The sequence below is a fragment of the Larus michahellis genome, chromosome 1, assembly GCF_964199755.1.
Source record: "Larus michahellis chromosome 1, bLarMic1.1, whole genome shotgun sequence".
NCBI classification, from domain to species: Eukaryota; Metazoa; Chordata; class Aves; order Charadriiformes; family Laridae; genus Larus; species Larus michahellis.
Genome location: NC_133896.1, coordinates 121,440,309 through 121,461,896, shown reverse-complemented (window position 1 = coordinate 121,461,896; position 21,588 = coordinate 121,440,309). Strand labels below are relative to the sequence as shown.

The 21,588-nt window shown below is 41.0% G+C and overlaps 1 protein-coding gene across 15 annotated transcripts in view; it reads right to left on the bottom strand.

Moving 5' to 3' along the window:
- ITSN1 (intersectin 1) overlaps positions 1-21,588 on the bottom strand; it is a 139,772-nt gene continuing 118,184 nt past the window's right edge. For all 15 annotated transcript variants that reach the window (XM_074601329.1, XM_074601431.1, XM_074601376.1 and 12 more), the window contains 11 exons: positions 12,976-13,097; positions 11,954-12,060; positions 10,370-10,553; positions 9,818-9,916; positions 8,806-8,973; positions 6,900-7,112; positions 6,201-6,322; positions 3,937-4,019; positions 3,763-3,846; positions 3,161-3,334; positions 1-2,226 (listed from right to left, as the gene is read on the bottom strand). In XM_074601329.1, coding sequence (XP_074457430.1) covers positions 2,078-2,226; positions 3,161-3,334; positions 3,763-3,846; positions 3,937-4,019; positions 6,201-6,322; positions 6,900-7,112; positions 8,806-8,973; positions 9,818-9,916; positions 10,370-10,553; positions 11,954-12,060; positions 12,976-13,097 — 1,505 coding nt within the window. In that variant the 3' untranslated portion in view covers positions 1-2,077. The remainder of the gene's footprint in view (positions 2,227-3,160; positions 3,335-3,762; positions 3,847-3,936; positions 4,020-6,200; positions 6,323-6,899; positions 7,113-8,805; positions 8,974-9,817; positions 9,917-10,369; positions 10,554-11,953; positions 12,061-12,975; positions 13,098-21,588) is intronic.

The following is a 21,588-nucleotide window of genomic DNA, read 5'->3' as shown; positions in this document are numbered from 1 at the left end:
AAAAGGTTAGACAATGACATTTAATGTTACTCCATTAATAGATTTTATCACTTTTTTTTATCCTACCACAACAATGTGTATTTTCATATACATTATATTTAATAAAATGTATTGATATGGAATTAGGAAAGCATGGGTTTAGTACTATTTACATATTTTAATTGAAACAATTTTCTTAACAACATTGAAAAATAGAAACTTAAAGTTCTCTTAATCGTGTTTTCAGCCAGTTAGTGGTAAACAAATGCATGCCTAGGAAGTTAAACTCCCTCTAAAACGTGGTCAGTTGAAAGTTTCTAACTAAAGTGTGTATCTCTGTTTTGTTTCAAAAAATACATAAGTATGTCTGTCATTTCTGATACAAAATTCTACACTATCTTCAATAAATAAATAATAAAGCGATTCTGAAAAGTATGAAATGTAAACTTTGTCGTCCCTCCAACATACATATTTTTTTTTTTCCCATTGCTTGAAACATTACAGTGGTCTTGTAGGAAATTATAGTACACAGACACTTCCCAGCACAGTTTACACTTATTACCATACTGTATCTACCTATCCGTTATGAATATATCCTAATTTCCTAATGGAAATCAATAAGACTTGTAGTGCTAGAGAACACCGCCTATACAGGAAAGGTGGAAACCAGTACTGAAAGGACATGCAAGGAACACCAAAACCTAACAACAGGCTCCACAAGAACGTTCACATGCTAATGAAACAGGCTGACACCTCCCATTCGGAAATAAAGTCCTTACAAAAATACCAGTGTATGCATGATAGGTCATGAACAAAGAGGAATTTTACTCTTAGGGGCCTATTCTCTCTCGGGTCCAGACTCGGCAAAGCACTTACGCGTGTTCTCAAGGGAAACAAGACGTATGTGCACACTTAGAGCTGGTGCTTTGCCAAACGGGGAAAGTTTGCTGGATGTGGGGCCGCACGTGTGTATTCGTAGAGTGAAATGGATACATAAGCCCTGGCATTCCCCCAGATGACAAGGCTTTTACTTTGGGGTTACCCACTCTGCACCATCACAAGCATCCAGTACCGCTGCCACCAAACCTGCCATCACCCCGGCTTGCCACGAACACCTTCGTGAGCTACAGTGTGCCGCTGCCCTGAATTCCGTAACACCATGTCAAACACAGTTAGGCACGGCACTGTTTAATACCCAGTCACCACTGATTGCTTTGCAAACTAGATTCTGTGGGGTAGAAATTAGCTTCCTGAGCTAGAGTCGTGATTTTTTTTTTTTCTCCCCCGCTGCGGGCGACAGATCATCCATCTGCAGTCACACGATCGAGCAGCAGTAGTAAAGTAGCATCAAAGTGGTATAGCACAACCTTCAGCAGGGCGCTGCGTTTAATCCTTCGCTTACTGTTAGAACACTTACCGTCCTATAGAAAGCCGCAACTTCCCAAGGTACCGAGTGGGTGGAATCTTCTGGCGTGCAATTCATCTCTGTGCAGAAGGCCCGTACATAATTTATTTTCAGGGGCAACATGAGTCATGAAGTGGTATGTTAATAGAATCTTCTCTGTTTATAGATATAGACTATTTATTTTCTAAGTCTTTTCAGTACCGTCATGAAGATCTTCAAAGATCTTCTTACTGCGTAACTGCTCCTTCCATTCACGTTACATTTACACACAACTTTGCTGAGCAATAGGCACAGAATTCCTTAAGGGGGAAAACCCTGCAGAAAGCCTCCAAAACGTAACAACATTGCCTTCTTCATGTAAATTAAAGACTAGGGTAACTGGAGCAAGCGCAGCAACCTATGTGGTTTGCCAGCCTTTCAGACTGGAGCACACCGAACAACTAGGTTATTTCATAAACCCAGGAAACTAACCTCAAGTTCCACATAGAGAAATCGAGGGAGATCTCCTCACTAAATTGGGATTCATTTTTCAGTGAGAATTATCAAGGCACAAAGATGCTCCTGTTTGCTTTGATAACCCTCTTACGTGTGAAGGGCAAGCAGTAGTTTCATATCACACCAATAAGGATTTTGCTTCTGCAGACACCTATTGCAGTGAACTCAGACTGAAATAAAGCATCGGTCCCTTTCCTTCTAAGGCTCATCAAACAATTGCAGGTCTAGTCGGACGACTATCTCTCCTGTTGGGACTTCATGCAGAAGGAGACACTTTGTAACTGGTCCCTTTGACCCCTGATCCTTCTTAATGTCTGCCACACGGATCTCTGTTCTGCCCAAAAAGTCTGAAATGCAAAAAGACAGCATGCTCAGAAATGACACGACTGTTTTACGTTGCAATAAGATGCTAATTTGCAGAAGGACCTAAGCTTCCATCTGCACACAACAAAAGAAGAAAACAAGTCTTCGGTCCAACTATATTTTTGGAGTTGAAGAAGGCCAAAGGCTGCTGATCTGCATAGAAGAGGATTTTAGCTGGATCATATTAGACAGCAGCAGCATTAAAAATAAATGGCCCCATAAGCAGAAAAATCCACTATGTAATTCACAGCTGCCTTGCTTCAGTAGCTTATTTATTTTATGATATTTTAGAAAAAAGGCCAAAGGCCGCTGCACAGTTCACAGTGAGTGTGAAGCCCTCTGGAGATGATAGAGCCAAGGAGCGCATCACACCAGCGACAAGGTCAATGGGCCAACTGGTGCTGGCCACATGAATGACAGCCCTATCCGAATACTTCCTGAGAGATCATGACTCCAAAATACACTCTTCAATGCTCCGTACATTTATCCCAGGTTATTAAATAAGAATGGGATAGGAATCCTGGGTTCATTTCTGTTGCTGTTATTGCATATTACAGGAACTTGAAGAGACATTTCTCTTCCTCCCGCATTAGTCTATCCATTTGCAAACAGCATCCAGAGTTTTTTAAAGACTTAGCAGAATTGCAAACCACACTTTAGTTGTTGTCAAGTTGCACAAGAAAGGAAACCCCCCCAAAAAACAGAGACAGGTTGATTCTTTTTGCATGACTCCGCTGGGGAGCAATGGTGAGTTAGGGGCTCCTGATATGCAAAGGGGTTCAGTATCGGGGTTGGATATTTTGGTTACAGGCCCCTTCCAACCCAAACCATTCTCTATGATTTACCTCATCAGGCATATACCTCTTTAAAACGGGAGATTTGAAAATACCCTTGGAAGGGCGGCAGCCCCCTACATACCATCTGGGGAGAACTGGTCCCTCTCGAACACCGTAATGCAGAGCACGTCCTGCTCGAGGTCTTTGATAAAGAACTGGCAGTTGGAGTTCCACTTCGGGTTGAGGGTGTCCTGTATCGTCTTGGTAATGTGGCACTGAGAGCCCATCGTCACCTCACAGTACGGATTACTCTTTCCTGGGAAGACGGAAATGAAAAAAAAAAAGAGAAATGGTGTTTTTAGGTGTGTGATCTTCTTCCTAAATGTCCTTTTACTCCTACAGCCAATGGATGGGGGAAAGACTGTGGCCTCGCTGCCATTACAATGAACAGGGACGCAGTTGTTCAAGGCGCTGAGCACCTTGCACTCTTCATTTCAGGACTTTGTGGCTTATGATCTCTTACGATATGGCTTAGGTGGTGGAAACTAAGTTTGTCTGAAAGAAATGCTTAAGTGCAGTGCTGACTGCTACCGAACTGCACAAAATGACTTTGGCATATTTTAAGCTCTTTAAAATGGCTTCATTGAACAAAACCATGTTTTGGACAGAACCTCCTTCAAAGTTGTCTGACGAATAGGAATGTCTTCTTCATAGAGCACATTATGGAAAACGCAAGGCACTTACCATGGGACCTGCAAGGTTTTAGTTCAATGCCTTCAACAATATTCACCATCAACCTCCCAATGCCTGTTGCTCTTTGCGAGCGAACTGTGGTGAAACAGAAGAGGAGAGAGAAAAGTCATTAACGTGTTTTCCTGCCCACGGACTTTTCCACAAAAAATACATCCCATGCTGTACCTAAGTAGGCTTTTTCTCTCTTCTTCTTTTCGGTCTCTATGTAAAGTTCTGAAGCAGCTTTGATCTTCTGAACCCAGGCAGTCCTTCAGAAGGAAACGGAAAAAAATGTTGCAAAATACCATTTCCATTTTTGCTCCCTGGAGCACAGCGGACAAAAGTAAATCCGGCCCTCCTTCCCAACCAAGGCCCTGGCCCCATCACAGGCTCTGCTACACTGAAGCTGTGTGCCTGGGAGAGATCCTACGGGAATTTATAGCACCTGCAGAAACCTAACCATCCCAAGCTAGCAGATCCCACCACACAAAGAAAACTCAAGAGAATGACAAGCAGGAGGGACTTGGTGAGAAACCAAAAGGTATAGATAACAGGTTTGCTTTCACCAAGCTTTTTGCTTTATTGTAATAAACTAACTTCTTATAGCAGAAGATACAAGACAGCTATGTCTTGATCCTAGAGGTTTCCTACCAAAATCCTTCTAAGCCTCAGGACACATGAAGCATAACTCAGGAAATACACTGATGATGAATGACCGTGGTTCCCTACGGGCCCTTCTGGGAAATCATTTCATATTTAAGAGACCGAGTGGAAAGACTGACAGAGAAAAAGCATAGAAGAAGGGGTCCCATGGGTCCCCAAGGGCTTAGAAGAATTGCTGTGACATATGAGGGAACCTGAGACCTGAGTCAAGGCAAAATGAGAGAATCTAGAAGTGGTGGATCCATTTCTGATCCTGAAATGAAGAGCTGCTGCTCTACAGGGCATTGCAGCCACTTACACAGATTTGGGTCTGAACACTCACCTGCATTCTGCACAGAAAGCTGTTTAAGAAAACACCTAAGGACAATTCTGCCTCCCAGCTCAGCCCTAAATGGTGAACGGCAGCTTCGGAAGTATACCAAGCCTTTGATCCACACAGGTCTTTTAAGATTAAATAGGCAAATTAATCACTTGTTGATGCTAATGTTGCTCTTAGTTAAAAGCAAGTGAATGATGAAAACCTGGAGGTATCTCACCTAAAATGCTGCGTTTATTTAGTAAGCAATTCTAGCATAAAAGAAAGTCAAAGGCTGTATCCCGTATAAGTAAAGGCATTTGACTAGAGCGCCCAAATTTGGACAGCAGTTCCCATGAGTTCTCTCTATGATGCCTGGAGAGAGGCAGGCACCTCCAGAGGGCGTTCAATATGTGAAGATCCTTCCACTGTCTCCAACCGTCTCCTTCCGCTGACAGTTCAGCGTAGGGCGCCTAAGCATCTCACTGAAGTTCCTTGAGCTGGGTAGGATGAATGCGGTGCAGAGTTTAGATGTTTCTGACTTATCCCTGTGAGTGCTCTGACACAGAACAGGTAATTACCACTACAGTCTGATTTGCGCAACACATCCTAAGTTGAAAAGGCCGTGTCAATTTTCATCACCAAGGGTCTAACCATGATGCTCATGCATTCTGTGGCATGGAGGGACAGACAACATCCCAAAGGACAATGGGAATCCATAAAAGTATGATCTTTTGCAAGAAAAACTACGTGTATAAGTAATAATGAATAACACAGGCAGGCAGGGAGCAAAGACGTTTTACACATTTTTCTGCATCAGAATTTTTAGGGGCCGTATATTTGCAAACTGGCATAATGCCACGTCTATCCTATGGTTGTGGTTTTTTCTGTACTTTCAGGTTTCATTTTTTAACAGAAGTTATCTTTCAAGACCTTGCATTTGTGCAAAGAAACCTCTTCCATGTGAGTGAGTGTAATGCTGTCTCTGTAAGCTTGCCAGAGACAAAAATCACCAGCTGAGGTTTTGGGGTTGCCATTCTTTTGACTGTTTCAGTCTGAACTGAACCAGGTTAAAACTAACTGGGTTTTGTTTGGTAGGCTTTTGCTTCAAGTTGTAATTCTGACCTGTTTCTCAATCTCATTCAACATACGGCCATACAAATGCTTGCACTGGCTGGCACAAACAAACGGATGTTAAGAGAAGAAGGTAGGATTGCATCTTTTGCCTACCTTATTCTAACGTAAAATGTTGTGAAATATGGCCTGTACATCAGCCCTCCTAGGCATTTCACTGTTGGTCTTACTGGAATTCAGGAAACATCTTTCGTTTTCCCTTCTTTTCATATATTGACTATCACAATAATCTCGAGCAGAAGGAATTCTCCAGTCACGTAAGATAAACTGCTCAGAGACTGCTATGCATGTGTACATCAAATACATTCACACCAGACTTTCCAAATTCAGTATTAACGCAGCCTGCGCAGGTACTTACCTTTCATTAATGCTCTCAGCCCGGAGTGTATAGACTCTGTCAATGTGGGAGATGTGGAAGATGGGCTCATCTCCAGAAGGGTCTGTGGGTAATTTTACTAGTACCTCATTTAGAAAAATGGGCTGTAAAACATTAGGCAAAGCTAGAGTTCTACCGCACAGTATCTGAATAGATGCATTCAACACAGAGCAATTTACAACAGATTTCTTTTGTGCCTCCATATCTTTCCCCTTCTGCCTGCCTCCCATCTATCTTCAGATATGTCATTTTTGGAATTTTCTTATTGTCAAAGATGTAGGTGCCTCCAGAGTCTGGGAACACTTCTCTTGAAGTAAGAAAGCAGTCCCATGAAGCGCAGCAATCTCTGCTTTCCCACAAAGAGCAGCGAACGCTGCTCTCCCCATCACTCCCCGAGACATGTGATCTCTGTTGGAGAGGCTGTTTTAGCAAAACTTCAAAAGCACCTCCTCTTATCTCACTAAGGCAAACAACCTGCTTTCTCACCATCAGTCCCTGGAGTCCCCAGCATATGCCAAAGCTTTCAAACCTCTTCTATATAAAGGCTATTGCCTGCGCGTCCAGTATGGGAGCTGCTGCCTGCTATACGCACTGTTAGCAGCTCAGTTATATCTTAGTCACCATTAGTTTATCTTAGTCACCACTTAGTTATCCGAGTCACCGTTTAAGAGTGGTACTTACAGTTTTGTACATTTTGTATTGCAGATTAGACTTGGGGCTGAAGACTTTGTCTGTCCCAGAAGAGCCAAGAGGTTTTATGATCTGAGTGAGGAGGAGGAAATCGTTGAAGAGAAAGCCGTACAGTTCCTTGTTACTCTTGGCTTTATAGAGTTTCCCACTGTGCAGAAACTTGCGTGGTCCCAAGCAGTTTGTAACAGAATTAAATACGAGTTGCTGCGAAAAGTAGAAGAAGAACAACAACGCACTGTATAAAGTAAAACAATCGAGGTTCCCCTGAAAGAGATCAAATATAGTTTTGAGTCCTGACATTGGTTTTAATTTGTGTCACAGGGATGACGAGCAATGTTTCTGTCTTGTGCATGATAAGCAGTGCAAGTTACAGAAATGCTACATGAAAATTAACTTTAAGGCAGCCCATCAGTTGCAGGGGGCATGGCCTGGACAGGCAGAGAAAAGTCAAAAGCATTTGTGCCTCCTTTTGAGTTTCTCTGCCACGCGCATGCATCTCTGTGAGTGGAACGGAGCTGATGATGACTTGTCCTGGATTATAGAACCATAGCATCGCCTAGGTTGGAAGGGACCTTTCAGACCATCTAGTCCAACCATTAACCCGACACTGACAAAACCCATCACTAACCATAACTCTAAGCACTATGTCTACCCGTCTTTTAAATACCTCCAGGGATGGTTATGCAAATGGTCTCTCCAAATGCTGAGCTTTCTTAACAAGGCCTGGATTTCTGAATTGTGTTTGGAACTGGCAGAATTTAAGACTCATCCGGAGGTTGTTACCAGATGAGTAGCAGCTTGCCCGTTCCTAAAGTGTCATTTTCAGGTTTATTTTCGCTTGGTGTTCTTGCCCTCCTAGTTGGCCAGGTAGCTTGATCTGGAGTAGCTCCTTTTACAGATCAGAAACTTCTCGGTCAGAAAAGGGGAAGGCCGGACCACTCCTTGCCACTGATTCAAGGCTGCTGCTACTGGCATCACCATGTCAGCAAGCAGCCAGTTGGTCTTTCAGGTAATATTTTTGGCATTCTAGAGCCAGGCATCATGTACAGAAGATAAATGCAGCCATCTTCCTTCAGGGAGTATTTATAAGACAGCTGAATGTGACTTTGACCCTTCTGAAATTGTCATACCTGTCTTTCCAAAACAATTAGATTTCATAAGATGAAACACAATGTTTTCCGGTTTATAATCCAACCAGTGCTTCTTTTTTTTTTTTAAAAATTTTCTAGAAGAGAACTCTTAATGCATATTTTGAAAACTAAGTTGTGATCTGTCTGCCTCTATTATTTTTACCAATAATAGGGAGGCCAGCAAAATATCCTCCATCCTTTTGCAGGATATACCGACACAATTATTTTCTTTATAGTTTCAGTAGAGAAGATTAGCATGTTACCTTAAAAAATAGTATGCAATGGTAGGTAGTGATTCTCTCTGTAAAGTCTTGAGAGAGGCTTGATCAGTGTTCTTGAGTTTCCAAAATGCATACAAAGTTTTATCACAAAAAAAAAAAAATCTGTGATGAAAGCACTCCAGGATGGTCAGGTATAGCTTCAGGACGAGATACAGCAGTACAATAACCGCTGTATTATAAAGAGCTATGAAACCGGAAAGTTGTGGTTGAAAATTGCGGCACTGAACCTGGCACTGGTCCAGCGGCAGGCAACAAAAGCAGCATTTATCATATAGAAGGCAATAACACCAGCAGCAAAAAAAGGATTACGTGCAGGAGTGAAAGGGAGCCAAAGAAAGATGAAAACAAAGGACTGAAGATTATATGACTTGATTAATTACACCGTTTGTCCCCTGATGCAGTGCCGTAAGTGAGCCATGGTTCCTTCCCGACCGGTGAAGAAGCGTACCCACATTTGCATTACTCTAGACAGAACATTTTTTTTACCTCCGACAGGCCTTCACACTGAACATGAGCCTGGATCCACTCCAGCCTATCTGAATTTTCCTTCTCCCGCACACCTTCATTTACTTGAGAACATAATTCTTCTGCTTTCTCAAGAGCATGCTTCAAGTGACTGTGGTCTGGGTGGTTTTCAGGAGTGTTTTCTATTATCTACAGATAAATAAAATACATTAGCCTTTTCTGTTATCTGCAGTTAAAATGTATTTATAGTACACTTCTCTTTTATTTCTTTACTTTCATCAGAGCCAGCCAGTACGTTTCAAATTTCTTTTCCACCTTGACAAACATGAAAAATAGGAAACAAACTCACAGTCTGTTTCCGAGTAGCTGAAGTGAATGCCCGCCTGCAGAGCCTTTACATCAGTACGCTGCTCACTCTCCTGACATAACTATGCAAATTCCAGCCATATGCGGAAATACACCCACGACTGTTTAAGGACTCTCTTAAATGCCAACATCCAATTTATAGTTCTTCCCTGCGAAAGTCTTGGGCCAAGTTCAATAACATTATTCAGGATGGTAAGCGTTAGGCAACAAATGAAAGTTAGGAAAGGGTTGTAAGTCATCCGTCAACGTAAGCTGCGCAGTAAGGTAACTTGAAACAATTTGGCGTTCAGGCTCGCACACTGAATGTCATTTACGAGACTATGGAGGAGGGAACGGCACTGTGGAAAATGGCAAAGATGAGCGTAAGATTGACTCGTTACTCCTGTTATCTGAATTTTAAAGTTTTCATTCAGCTTTTACTCCCATCCGGTTCTTTGTGTGCAAGTTTCACCTCTGTTTCTAGTGGAAATCCAGAGTCATTTTGCTGAAGCCAAATGAGTTACTACCACATCTGCTCTAGTGTGATCAAATATAAAAGCATACCCCATGTTCCCTCGCACATCAGATACCTAACAATGATAAAGCTGGAGACAAATAAGGAAACTTCCCTGTAACTAAGCTATAAGCAAAGCAGCATCAAAAACATCATCTTTGCAAAAGAACGTACATTTTTAATTATTAGTGGGTATCTTGTTACCCGTTGCATAGGCTTTAGTAGAAAACTTGATAGTGGCATTCCTTTACAGCGAGGATCCATTGCTAACCTCTGAAACATTAGAGAGGTAAAATGGTGTTAGTCAGTTTGTTTAAAACCCTGCAAAATGAGCTCCTCCAAGAAAAAAAAAAAAAGGTAAGGCAACAAATGAACACCAGGCCTCAGCTGAATCTGTTCTTAGATCACAAGCGATATCAGTGCAGTAGAATTTCCTGTATTTTTTACAAGATATTCTTCACTGCCTTTCCCGTACAAGAGAAGGGCCTCTTCTTACTGTCCCAGCATTTTACAGCAAAACGATTATTAAACAAAGTCTTTTATGGCTCTGTAGTCGTTTGAAAAAGTATATTATTTAAACGAAAACATGTACTCCTTCAATGAGTCTGAAGATTCTTCATTCTAGCCCAACACAGAGCACTATTTGAGGCTATGTTTTGCAAATAAGCAAAATGATGAGCTAAATTTACGGTGTCCAAAATTCAGGGTGATTGCTTCTTTTCTTACTTTAACAAACTCCTTGAACTCGGGGACTTCATCTGTCTTCTGCTGGATGAGCGCTGCCCCATTGAGCTGGCAGCTGCAGAACCGAATGTAAGGCTGCATGTGTGGCAGCTGAGCCGTCAGTATGTCTCCGATCATCTTCACTGGCATCTTCTCTCCAGACATCTTCTTACGCACACGCAAAGCCCTAAACATGGAAAGGTCACGTGTGTTTTATAAGCAGACCGCTATAGAATGACTCCTCATTGATGAAATAAATGGTTTGATTCTTATTCGTTATTGAAATAGAGACACCCCTGAATATTAAATAGATCAGCCACAAGATTTATCGCATATTCTAAGAATACAGTAATCAAGATTGCACCCTCAGCCAATACCATTTTTCCCTCTTGTGGTAACCAAACTGTTATTTGACATTAACTTAACGCAATGCCAGATCAGATACAATATAAAAAGGAATGTAATTTCCTTTTCTATTAGTTTAGAGAGTAACAGACATGCTCGTGAATGAGGGATAAAAACCTTACCACTACTTTAAGCTTAAAGCCACTTCTAGTTTTAGCCTGGTTTCCTAAGGAAAGGATATCTATTGTCACTGAGTTGCCTGCATTTGTTCTATCACTATCATAACTTTTCAACTTGTGGGGCATTTTCAAACACATTTTATAAAAAAGGAGATATCTCAAAGTTACAGACTCGATGATCTTAAGGGTCTTTTCCAACCTAAATGGTTATAAAATTCCCGTAAGTTCAATGAAAATTAACAGCTCAGTAGGGAAAAAAGCAAGTTTATTAGTCCTCTTGCTTATGAAGATACAGGTTTAACTCAATCCTTACTCGGTTTCTCTGGCAATGACCAGAGGAGCAGCCTGCATGCACGTGCCTCCAAATGAGCCACAGCATTTACTGCGTCTCGCTGAAGCAGTAGGGACGGGTGAGAAGGATGCAAGTGGGAAGACTGCATCCATCAGAGGCCACAGAGAACGACAGGAGAAATAAAGGTACTTGCACGGCGTGGAGTTTCATGGCAGACAGCTGGAGACTTTGGAAGGAAGGGTGCAGGGTACACTGGACACAAATCCCTAGGAAACCAGGCTTTGTTGGCTCCACTTCTCACTAAACAACTCATTCAGGTGCTATAAGCCTACAATAACTGAAGGAACGCATCAGCTAACTCAGAATAAGGGAGGCAGAGGTTGCCGTGCCTTGTTTTGCATTCACGGATAATAGGACTGGAACTGGGTATGGGCTGTGACAGAGGAAGTAAAGGTCTACGATGGGACTGCGGGTAGCCTTGACAGGCGCTACTCTTCAAGAGAGGTTGATCTTGCCTTCTGGAGCACACGTACACCAAGAGCAAAGTAAGCGCAAACACTTACTCAGCAAAGAACTGATGGATTTTTCTCCACAACAACAATAAGTCATAGCACACACTGTTAATATTTTGCTTTTTCCAACAAGTGAAAAAGCATGGCCCTTTTGGTTACTGCTTGCTTAAGCGGCAAATATTTTCATGCAGCTAAAAGGAGAAGCAGGGGGAGAGGCCCACGATTTTGTTATTGCTAAGTATGGGGGAAAAAAACTTACTTCAGTAGTTTTATATTGCACATAATCAGCTCCTTCCAATTAACAAAAATCATAGCAACTTCTTTTTCTGTTAGCAGCTCAGATTCCATTAGTGGTTTCTGGAAGATCTACAGATTCAGAAAATTAAGCAATTTAGAAAGTATATGGTAAATATACTTACTTATTACATCAGTCTTAGTTAAGACTGATGTTGCTCATTTCCTTAGTCTGGAGGTGAGAAAACTTCACATCAGAGTAGCACTTGACACTCAGCGGAACAGACTTCAAACACGCGCTGTGCCCTAGAGATCCACAGTGTTCCCTGATAATAGGTTTGTCAGCAGCGTATGGCTTTAAAAGAGAATACTCTAAATTTGTGTTGGTGGTATTGATTATGACCTGGATAATGTGTTTGAAACTTAGGAATTTTAGTCAGGGGTATCCGGCAAAACATCCCAGGATTACTTTGATAATACAACTTAAAGTACATTTTACGTTGGACTCTTGTATGGAAGTCCTGATTTATGTTATAGTGTCTCAGGTTTGCATATCTTGACCTCTTTTTCAAAAAAGGGCCTTCCCTCTCTGTCAAAAGAATTGTCTAAGTCAGTTGCCTGTACTAATTCCCTTTTTTTCCACATAAGAGATGCACCTTATAACATTTAAAGAAAATCACAGAAAGTGATAACTGAGTGCCACTGTGAATGTGGAAACTGGCACATAAAGTGCTTCAAGCTTTAAGATCTTATACACGAGAAATAAATATTCAAAATCAGGGCAAAAAGGGATCACTAGAATGATACTTTAAACATCAGCGTTTTGGTGACAGCAACACAAGGGCTTAACATTAGTTGCACCCACACCCATACATGCATGCATATATCTATAGATATAGATATATAGATGAAAATTTTATAGAGATCATCCCTAGGAAACCAAACACCGCAGTGACACAAAGTGAGTTTGCACACTGAAATTATTGATTTACTTCAAAAAAAAAAGAGTGATTAAAACCTGCTCCTAAAGCTGCTGTGCCATCTTACCTCTGTGACCAACTGCAGATCATTCACATAGTTCTCTTCTGTGACAATGAGCTCATGGATGTATCCCTGCCTTTTTCTTTCCGTAGGTGTCAACATATCCAGAAGATGCAAGTCGGCACACCCTGGAAAACATAAAAGGATCCTGGATTTTACTTACGGTCATTTGCAAATTGATTCAGACTTGTAGCAGTTCAAATAACACTTAATGAACGGTAACTACTGCCTGTTTGGTTCGCTTAATCATTATTCACGTGTAATGGCACAACGTTATCAACGCTCCATCTCTTAGTGACTCAAAACATTGTATTTAACACACTAAAAAAAAAAAATCAATCATCAAGGCCGTTACTAAGTGATAACTTTTCTCTGGTGGACAAGCTTAAAAGTCCCCCTCACCACTACCTGCCCTTTTCCAACCTCACTCCGAAGTTCACCGTGCCCTGGAGTTGTGTCATTCAACCGGAGCCACACTGTAAAACAAATCCCCAAAGCGACGGCTCTTAATAAAAAAGGGGGCAAAGACTTCATGTGGTATTACTGCCAAAGAAAATGTAGAGATATTGTAAAAGGGAACAGAATTAGGAAAGAGTGCTACAGTGACCTTTAGGGTCTGATGGGCACTTTGGAATTTCAGCTTATTTATACTCTAAATTCCAGGTCAGCCTTTATCCTTCTAGTCAAAGTAGGCATCCTAATCAAGAAGGTCCTGCAGAGCTTATTTACCTCTTTGCACTTCAATTAAAATTTGCTTCCAAATTTTGAAGGACGTGAGCCAGAACACATGAAGGTTAGTGGAGATCGCTCCACAGGTTTCTCTGATTTATAGGCCAAGCCAAAGGGCTTTATTATTGTTCTCCTTTATTTTCAAATGCATGGGGAAAGTTTGTAACTAAGAACTCATCTTCCATCAGTTTTGTCCTTTAATTTTTGCAAACCATCTCCCTTGTGTTTATCCTATGTAGATGCTAGAGCTTTTGTCTAAATTCTAGAATCTCAAATTTTATTTTCTATTCAGAATTAGAACAGAACGTTTCATTACAGTTTTTTCTGGAAGCCAATACTTTTCAGCTGAAGTTAATTAAATTCTTCTGAGACTGTCAACAGAATGTTTTCTTCCAGTTTCACTTTTAACGCTACTTTTCTTACTTTTCTGCGTAACATAAAATGCATTTCAAAAAGCAAAGGTAAGGTGTTTTCAAACAGGTTGAAAACATTTTGCTTTAAAAATGCATCATTTACAACTATTTCTACACAATCAAATTTCTTCAGTTTAATTCTTTCCCCTACACCCCAGTTAAATATGGGCAAATTCTCTATTGAAATCGGCCCATTGAAACAAACCTTCCCTATGGAAAAAGTTCTGACAGAAAAATATTCAAGGGGATCTTCACTTCATGGAGTTTCAAATGGTCAAGGCTTTTTTTTTACGTTGTTCACCAGCATCGACAATGAGACCAACCTACTGAGATCTGACAGGGATGAGTTTTGATCATTTATTCGCATACGCTTTCAAAAAGTGAACCACTACTGCTCCTAATCACATCACTCTCCGGCCCACTCCATCGGTTCTTTGCATATGAAGTTAATACTTAGATAGTATTTGCTGGATTTTTAGCTTCCTGAATGTAACTCAGGAGCTGATTCTGCACTGTGCCACTAGCAAGGTCCATGTGTATCACCATTAAATTTTTCATGGACTATGTATCTTCAACTACTGCTTCAACCACTCCATGTTCCTGAAAAGGTAATCATAGATTTGACTCAAAAAAAAAAAAAAAAAGAAAAGTAGATACAGACAGTCGAGGTAGTTTTCTTTGTGATTAAGAAGCTGAGCTGAAAACAGATCCGATTGGAAGGATAAGGATATTGATAATGCTCCTTTGAGATACAGCACATTGCAGTCCTTTAGAATAAGTAGTCAAAACTTTGCTTGAAATACAAAGTAGGTTTCGAAAAATAGCAATTTTTGTGCCAAAATAATCAAAGCACTAGGCACACTTCAAAAGCCAAAAGTTCAATTTCTGTTTAATAAATGGCTGCTTCAGAGCATTTTCTTAGTTATCATGTAAATCAGAGGTACAATAAACAGAATTAGTTCTCCGCATGCACTGTCAGCTTCATTAAAAGCGAACAAAGTGTTTAATTATTTTTCCCCAGAGACTGGGGAAGTTTGCTGTTCAAAGATGCCGATGACCTTGGTTTGAAGTGTGGTTTCCAACCACCAGCCTTTTAGAGGAAGCATTTAACATTTTGAATCGCAATATATTTTAGCGGCTAGCTTGACAGCCAGCCAACTGGGAAGTCAATGGGCTACTCTGAACTTCAACAAAGGCTCTGCTTTTGAACACCAAATACTTGGGAAAATAGCCTGCTTGAATCTGGGCAGAACATGCAGGAGACATTTTTCTGATAAGGGATTTTCTTCATGAGGTGCACAAGCACTAAGATTTTGCTTGCCTTTGTATTAAAAACACCAAAGAAGAACCGGGTTCCTTTCCAAGGGGAAATGTCAGGCCACAGGGCTCTAGCTAGTTTTTCATGGACGCCAAAGGACTGTGCAAAGTACTTTTATGAACATCCAAATTCCACTTGCACCTGTAATAATACTATTCATGAATCCAACCCACTAAAAGAGACTCCTGCTAGGGCTGGAAAGTGCCCTTGATATCAGACATTTGCACTGACAGATGGGAAAGCTCTGCTGTGGGTAAAGTATGGCACCATACCTCAGTGTAGAACTGGTTAACGTTTCTAACTTAAAGCACACAGACAGTCCCTCATGCATACAGCCATTCAGGTTCTCAAAATCAGACACTGGGATTTGTCTTCAGTTATGGAGTGCCCCATTCTTTCATATTTTCTCTCCTGTTCTGAGAAAGCACAGTGTTGGATCCCATCTGGAAGGCGCCCAGTTTGCATCCTGAGCTACAAGCAATCTATTAAATTCAGAAAAAAAGGAGGAAATTACACTAGCTAACTTGGTATGTTCACAGTACTGTGAATATGCAAATTTCTGCCCTTTAATTGAATAACCAGTATGAATTTTGCATTCGCACACGCTCACCAGACTGGTTACTCTGTCTGGACTTACAGAACCAACATAGAAAATGCTGTAACTAGAAGTCCGTGCTTTGACCTTCTACCACCATAGAACCTGTCGGACTAAGGGATGCTAGAAAGGCAAAAAATAATTTCAAATATCAGTCTAAAAAGTAAACTTCTTGTTCCTTTTCCTTACAAAGTCAGCCCTGAATATATGGGTCTTACAAGCTAAGCACTAAGCTTGAAAGCAATGCTCAAGAGATGCTGCTTTTTTAGAAGGGTGGTTTTGCTGTGGAACTTACTGATCTACGTACATGGGCACAACTTCTGATTTCTTCTAATTCGGGGAGACTTTCTAAACAAGTTAACTGCCAGATTTCACTGTAAACCTTACACTGGCCCAGTCCGTAATGACAAGATCACAGTAGACAGGAATCTGTTCTACCATAGGGAACCAGAAGCAGTAAAAAATTATGTCACGGTTTTCCTCCAAAACCTTAAGCGGGGAGAAAGAGCGCTCCTGGCACCATGATAGCATTCCTTCACTCAGATTACAGCATTTCGCCATTCCGTCTTCTTATCAACTAGCTTCAGACGCAACCACCAACTTCCCGTAAGCATCTTGTGGGACAGACCCTCCACTGAGAGACTGTCTCCAGCTTTTGCTGAGGACAGCACAGTCTGGTGACCAAACAGATCCCTCCATCTCAAGCTTCTGTGATGCCAAATCCCGTTTCACAGCTATTTTCAACAGTTCCAGCATGTTTATAATTTCTCAACAGGTCTACTTGAGTTTATTGGTAGTTTTCCTTTGGGATGGATGGAAGCAGGCTCTAGCAACAAGTCCGAAAAAGTCTCATTTGCAAAATATTAAGCATTACTTTGTTTTTGCCAAGACCAGACAGCACCAACACATGTGCCTCCTCCTCCTGTTCACACCAGTCAGCTATTGTCGGGTGGAGGGACTGCCACTGCCAATCCACACAGGCCAAGCAACAGACTCAAGAACGTTTTGTAACATTTCAATTTTCCTTTTTTTTTTTTTTTTTTTTAATTCTAGAACATGCCCAAGTGCTAAAGGCAAGTTTTGTAGTCCTCAACAACATACGCTTGTGATACACTACCAGCATCTTCATTTTGCAATAGCAAAATCTTTCTGCAGTGTTTTTGGTTAGTACCTTAGTTTCTATGAAAAAAAAAATGTTTTAGTATTCAATCAAGGGAAGGAGGCAAAGAAGAAAGGCGAGACAGTTGGGAAGGAAACCTACTAAATCCTTTCAGAAAAAAACAGAACATGTTTACCACTCCCTTTCCAGGATCCACTCGGAGAGAATAAAATCCTACATGCGAGGGCATGGATGCATATAAAAGTATAAATAGGCGGAGTTAACTGATTCCTGGACTGGTTTATCTCACATCAGGTAACGTGAAATCTCATCTCTGAATTACGACCCAGGACCTATCTTGAGCCCCTGGCCACTTACTGTACAGTAAAGGCAAATGAGCCAAGAGCATCAGCCACAGATCCAAGCCGAACTGCACACTCCAATTTTACATTGTCTTCCACAAAAATAAAGATGCTGTATAGGTATTTCACCTGGAGTCAGAAATGTGGTAACTAAATGTAGTGTTCCAAAAGTTAAAATACAATATTTTATTATTTTTTTTTCACTTTCTTAGGCAGACCTCCAGCCATTGTCTTTCCCGGCTTCAGGTCTTCCCCCAAAAAAAAAGAACTGCAGTGAAGGAACCAAACCAGATTTATTTGAACACTCATTTGGATCCAGAATAACTCCAACATATGAAACAATTCAGCAGAGAAAACTGCACTCAACAACATGAGCGTGTCGGAGAAAACATGAATCCGGTTTCAGCTGTCCAGGCCAGGGCACGGAAAACCTTTATTCGTGATGCTGATTGGAGCCCAGTTCAGACCAGCACTCTGCCAGCGCTGGCACCAGTTCACAGCCCTATACTGGTGGGTATCAAGCGGAGCCGGCAGCATCAGGTCAGCAGGCTGTGAGTACAAACTGGCACCTGGACGGACGGACCAAACGCAGAAGCTGGGAACTGCACAGCGTGTAGGCACAGAGCTTTCTTCTTGCTGCCAGGGCCAGCTGCTGCCGAGCGCTTGGGCTCAAAAAGGTAGGTAGAGCACAAAGAAACAAATGAGAGGCTTGTGCTAGAAAACGAAGCCAAAGCCTGTGATCGAGGAGCACCATAAGGCCACAGGGAATTTAACACCTTCTGAAAGCTTTACGCCCACTTGCTGTTGCACAGGTACCTCCAGTATAAACATCTTTCCGCCTATAGACACCAACTGCTACCTTTCCCATTAAACGCTTAAATAAAATTATTCCACAAGATTGAACTTGCTCTAAAATCTGACTTCTTATTCCGTGTCGCTCCACAGGATTAAAAAAAGTTACAGAAGAAGAGTTACAGGTTTGATTAAAATTACTTGCTGGCTCTATGCAGACATTGCAATCTGAATTTTTGTGCTGAGCAGCAGCACAACTTGGCTACGGGGTGCTTCTCCGGGTTTGTTTTTTTTAAAGAAGTTTCCAAATTAAGATGTATGGCAAGGGGAGGGGAACAAAATAGCTACGAAACTTGATGTAACAAGTTACAGAAATCTGTTGTGTATATCAGATTTATGTTTCCACATACTATTAATGTTACTAGGCTATGTCAGATAGTTAAGATAACTCTCACAATTTCTCCTTGCATGAACGATCGCTCAAAATGAATCCTTATTCATGGTAAAGTACTCCTTTGCAGGCTATCAAAACAAGTACAAAAGCCCATAAAGTCTACAAGCAGGAAATGAAGTCTTTGTGAAAATAATTTACGTTTTTAACTGCATCGAGGACAACCTTCCGAAACCATTCTTTCAGGGTTTGAAATCAAAAGGTCACCTTAGCGCTATTTAGCTAAGCACCAGCTTGTTATCTAGATGTCGGTGTGCATACGCTTAGCTTGCAATTCAACTGATTAAGTAATATTTGAGCTGTATTGTCCCTAGACTTACTGTAGTTGTCTAAAAAAAAGTTAAAAATAAGCCATTTATTGTAATCAAAGAGAATTGCTTATGAGGAGACAATTAACGAGAAGTTAAATAGCTGGAGTCAATAATCACAAAGAATTAAAAGAACTGCTTTAAAACCAGAGAACAAAACCAGAACACGCAGTTATTTTGCTGCCTCGCGGGAAGGTTATGGTAATGGGCCATTTTAAAATGTGGTCAGTGAGCTCACGGGGACTGAAAGACGCCACTGAAGCTCTGAAAGAATCGAGATTTAAATAAAACTGATTCTGAATACAAAGCAAAGCATTCTTGATAAACCCGCGTCTTAGACTCCAAATTGTCTTGGACAGATTTAAAGCATCGGAATTGATATTAACAAATGCCCCTAATAAACGCTTGCAGAAATTCCTCCTCAGCAGCTGAATACAGAAGAAGGACAGGAAAGACACTGAGGTGCTGGAGCGAGTCCAGAGAAGGGCAACAAAGCTGGTGAGGGGTCTGGAGAACAAGCCTTATGAGGAGCGGCTGAGGGAGCTGGGGTTGTTCAGCCTGGAGAAAAGGAGGCTGAGAGGAGACCTTATTGCTCTCTACAGCTACCTGAAAGGAAGAGAGGTGGGGGTCAGTCTCTTCTCCCACGTAACAAGAGATAGGACAAGAGGAAACGGCCTCAAGTCGTGCCAGGGAAGGTTTAGATTAGATATTATGAAAAATTTTCACACTGAAAGGGTTACCAAGCATTGGAACAGGCTGCCCAGGGAACTGGTAGAATCGCCATCCCTGGAGGTATTTAAAAGACGGGTAGATGTGGTGCTGAGGGATACGGTTTAGTGATGGGTTTTGTCAGAGTTAGGTTGATGGTTGGACTCGATGATCTGAAAGGTCCCTTCCAACCTAGACAACTCTATGATTCTATGAAATTCATCTCAAGGTAAACAGAAAAACTGTGAACAAAAAAACCCACCACCACTTGGAGTAGTCTCTCAATCCAGTCTCCTCTACATCCCTCAAGTGACAGCTCATTTTCCTGAGCTCCTGTGCAAAGGGAAAAGGTACTTCACAAATGAAAATTAATACAAAGAATGGGTTCAATGGACTAGGCAGCAGTGAGACTGCTCTTTTCTTTATGTTGACTTAAAATACAAATAAAATTGAAAATCATCTGAATGGTTTCTTGGTTTTGTTTATGAAAATCTTGTTTCAGCCTTGACTGGGACTAGTGCTCATTGGCTTTGCAGCCACAAATTCAAAGACTGCAGAAACAAGCGTGGACACATTTCCATCACAGGAGGCAAGCGTTCTTTTGGAACTAGGTTTGCGTGCTGCAGTCCGGATCTGCAGCTCTGGGAGAGGACCGTGTGCCTTAGGAGGTTAAAGATCTTCTCAGATGAACCAGGAAGGAGGAGAGAGGGTCAAAACTGGATTGAGACTGGAACGCTATTTTTTTGATGGAAATAGTCCATTTTCTTTATTAAAGAATTGCTTTCATACTCCCTTTCTCATATTTGTGTGTGTGTATATGTGTGTGTGTGTGTGTGTATATATATATATACACACACACACACAAGCAAAAAGCAATCCAGACAGGTAAGGAATAATACATGCAATATCTTGTTTCCTGCTATTCAAGGGAAATAACTGATTATGAGGAAGATTAAACACTACCATGCCAAGCTATAGTAGTACACTTAAGAACTTTAATAATTGAGTAAATAAACATTATAGGTATTTCAACAATGTATGTCAATATAAGCCACAACGGTTTGAATATCTTCGTCTAGAACATTTTAAATGTGTTTTGAGGTTCTTGTGGGTTAACTATTCTGAACAGTAGTAGAGTGATTGACAAAGCTGTTGCTCTATTGAGTAATACACAGTACTCTTCTGTCTGAGGAATCCTAGCACAACGTGTGTACGTGCGTGTGTGTGTACATGCACGTCTGTGTGTCTGTCTGTGTGTCTGTCTACCGAAGGACAATTTCAGGCTTTTCTTTTCACTTCAGCGGAAAAACTGACGCCAAGAACTTTTAGAGCACTGTGATTTTGAAAATCTTTTATGAACCATCACTCTCAGCAGTTTTAAGAAGCATGTTAGGAAACATGTAGCCTGCAGATAATTATAATAGCTTTATTTTTCTTCTCACTTGAATTAATGAAAAAAAGAGCAGCATCTGAATCCCCTATATCCAAAGTATCGCCAATATTTCAATACGTAGAGAAAGTATGTTTCTGGCCTGAAAAAACAAAATGTCCCTTAGGGCAAACGCCTTTAGTCAAGTTATAAATCTTTCAACACAACAGCTCATTATGGGAAAATAGAGATACCCTTTCATTAAAATAACATTTTAATGCACAAAATATTGAAAGAATGGAGTAAAATCTGGCTACATCATTCTCAGTAAGCAAAACAATGAGTACTGAAAATTACAAGTATTATGTTCTGTTCAATTTCTGTCATACCAGGCAGCATATTTTTCAGCAAGTGGCTATGGTGGGGAAGAAAACTAGTTTGTTTTTTTTTTATGGCACAGAGGTAAATGATAGAT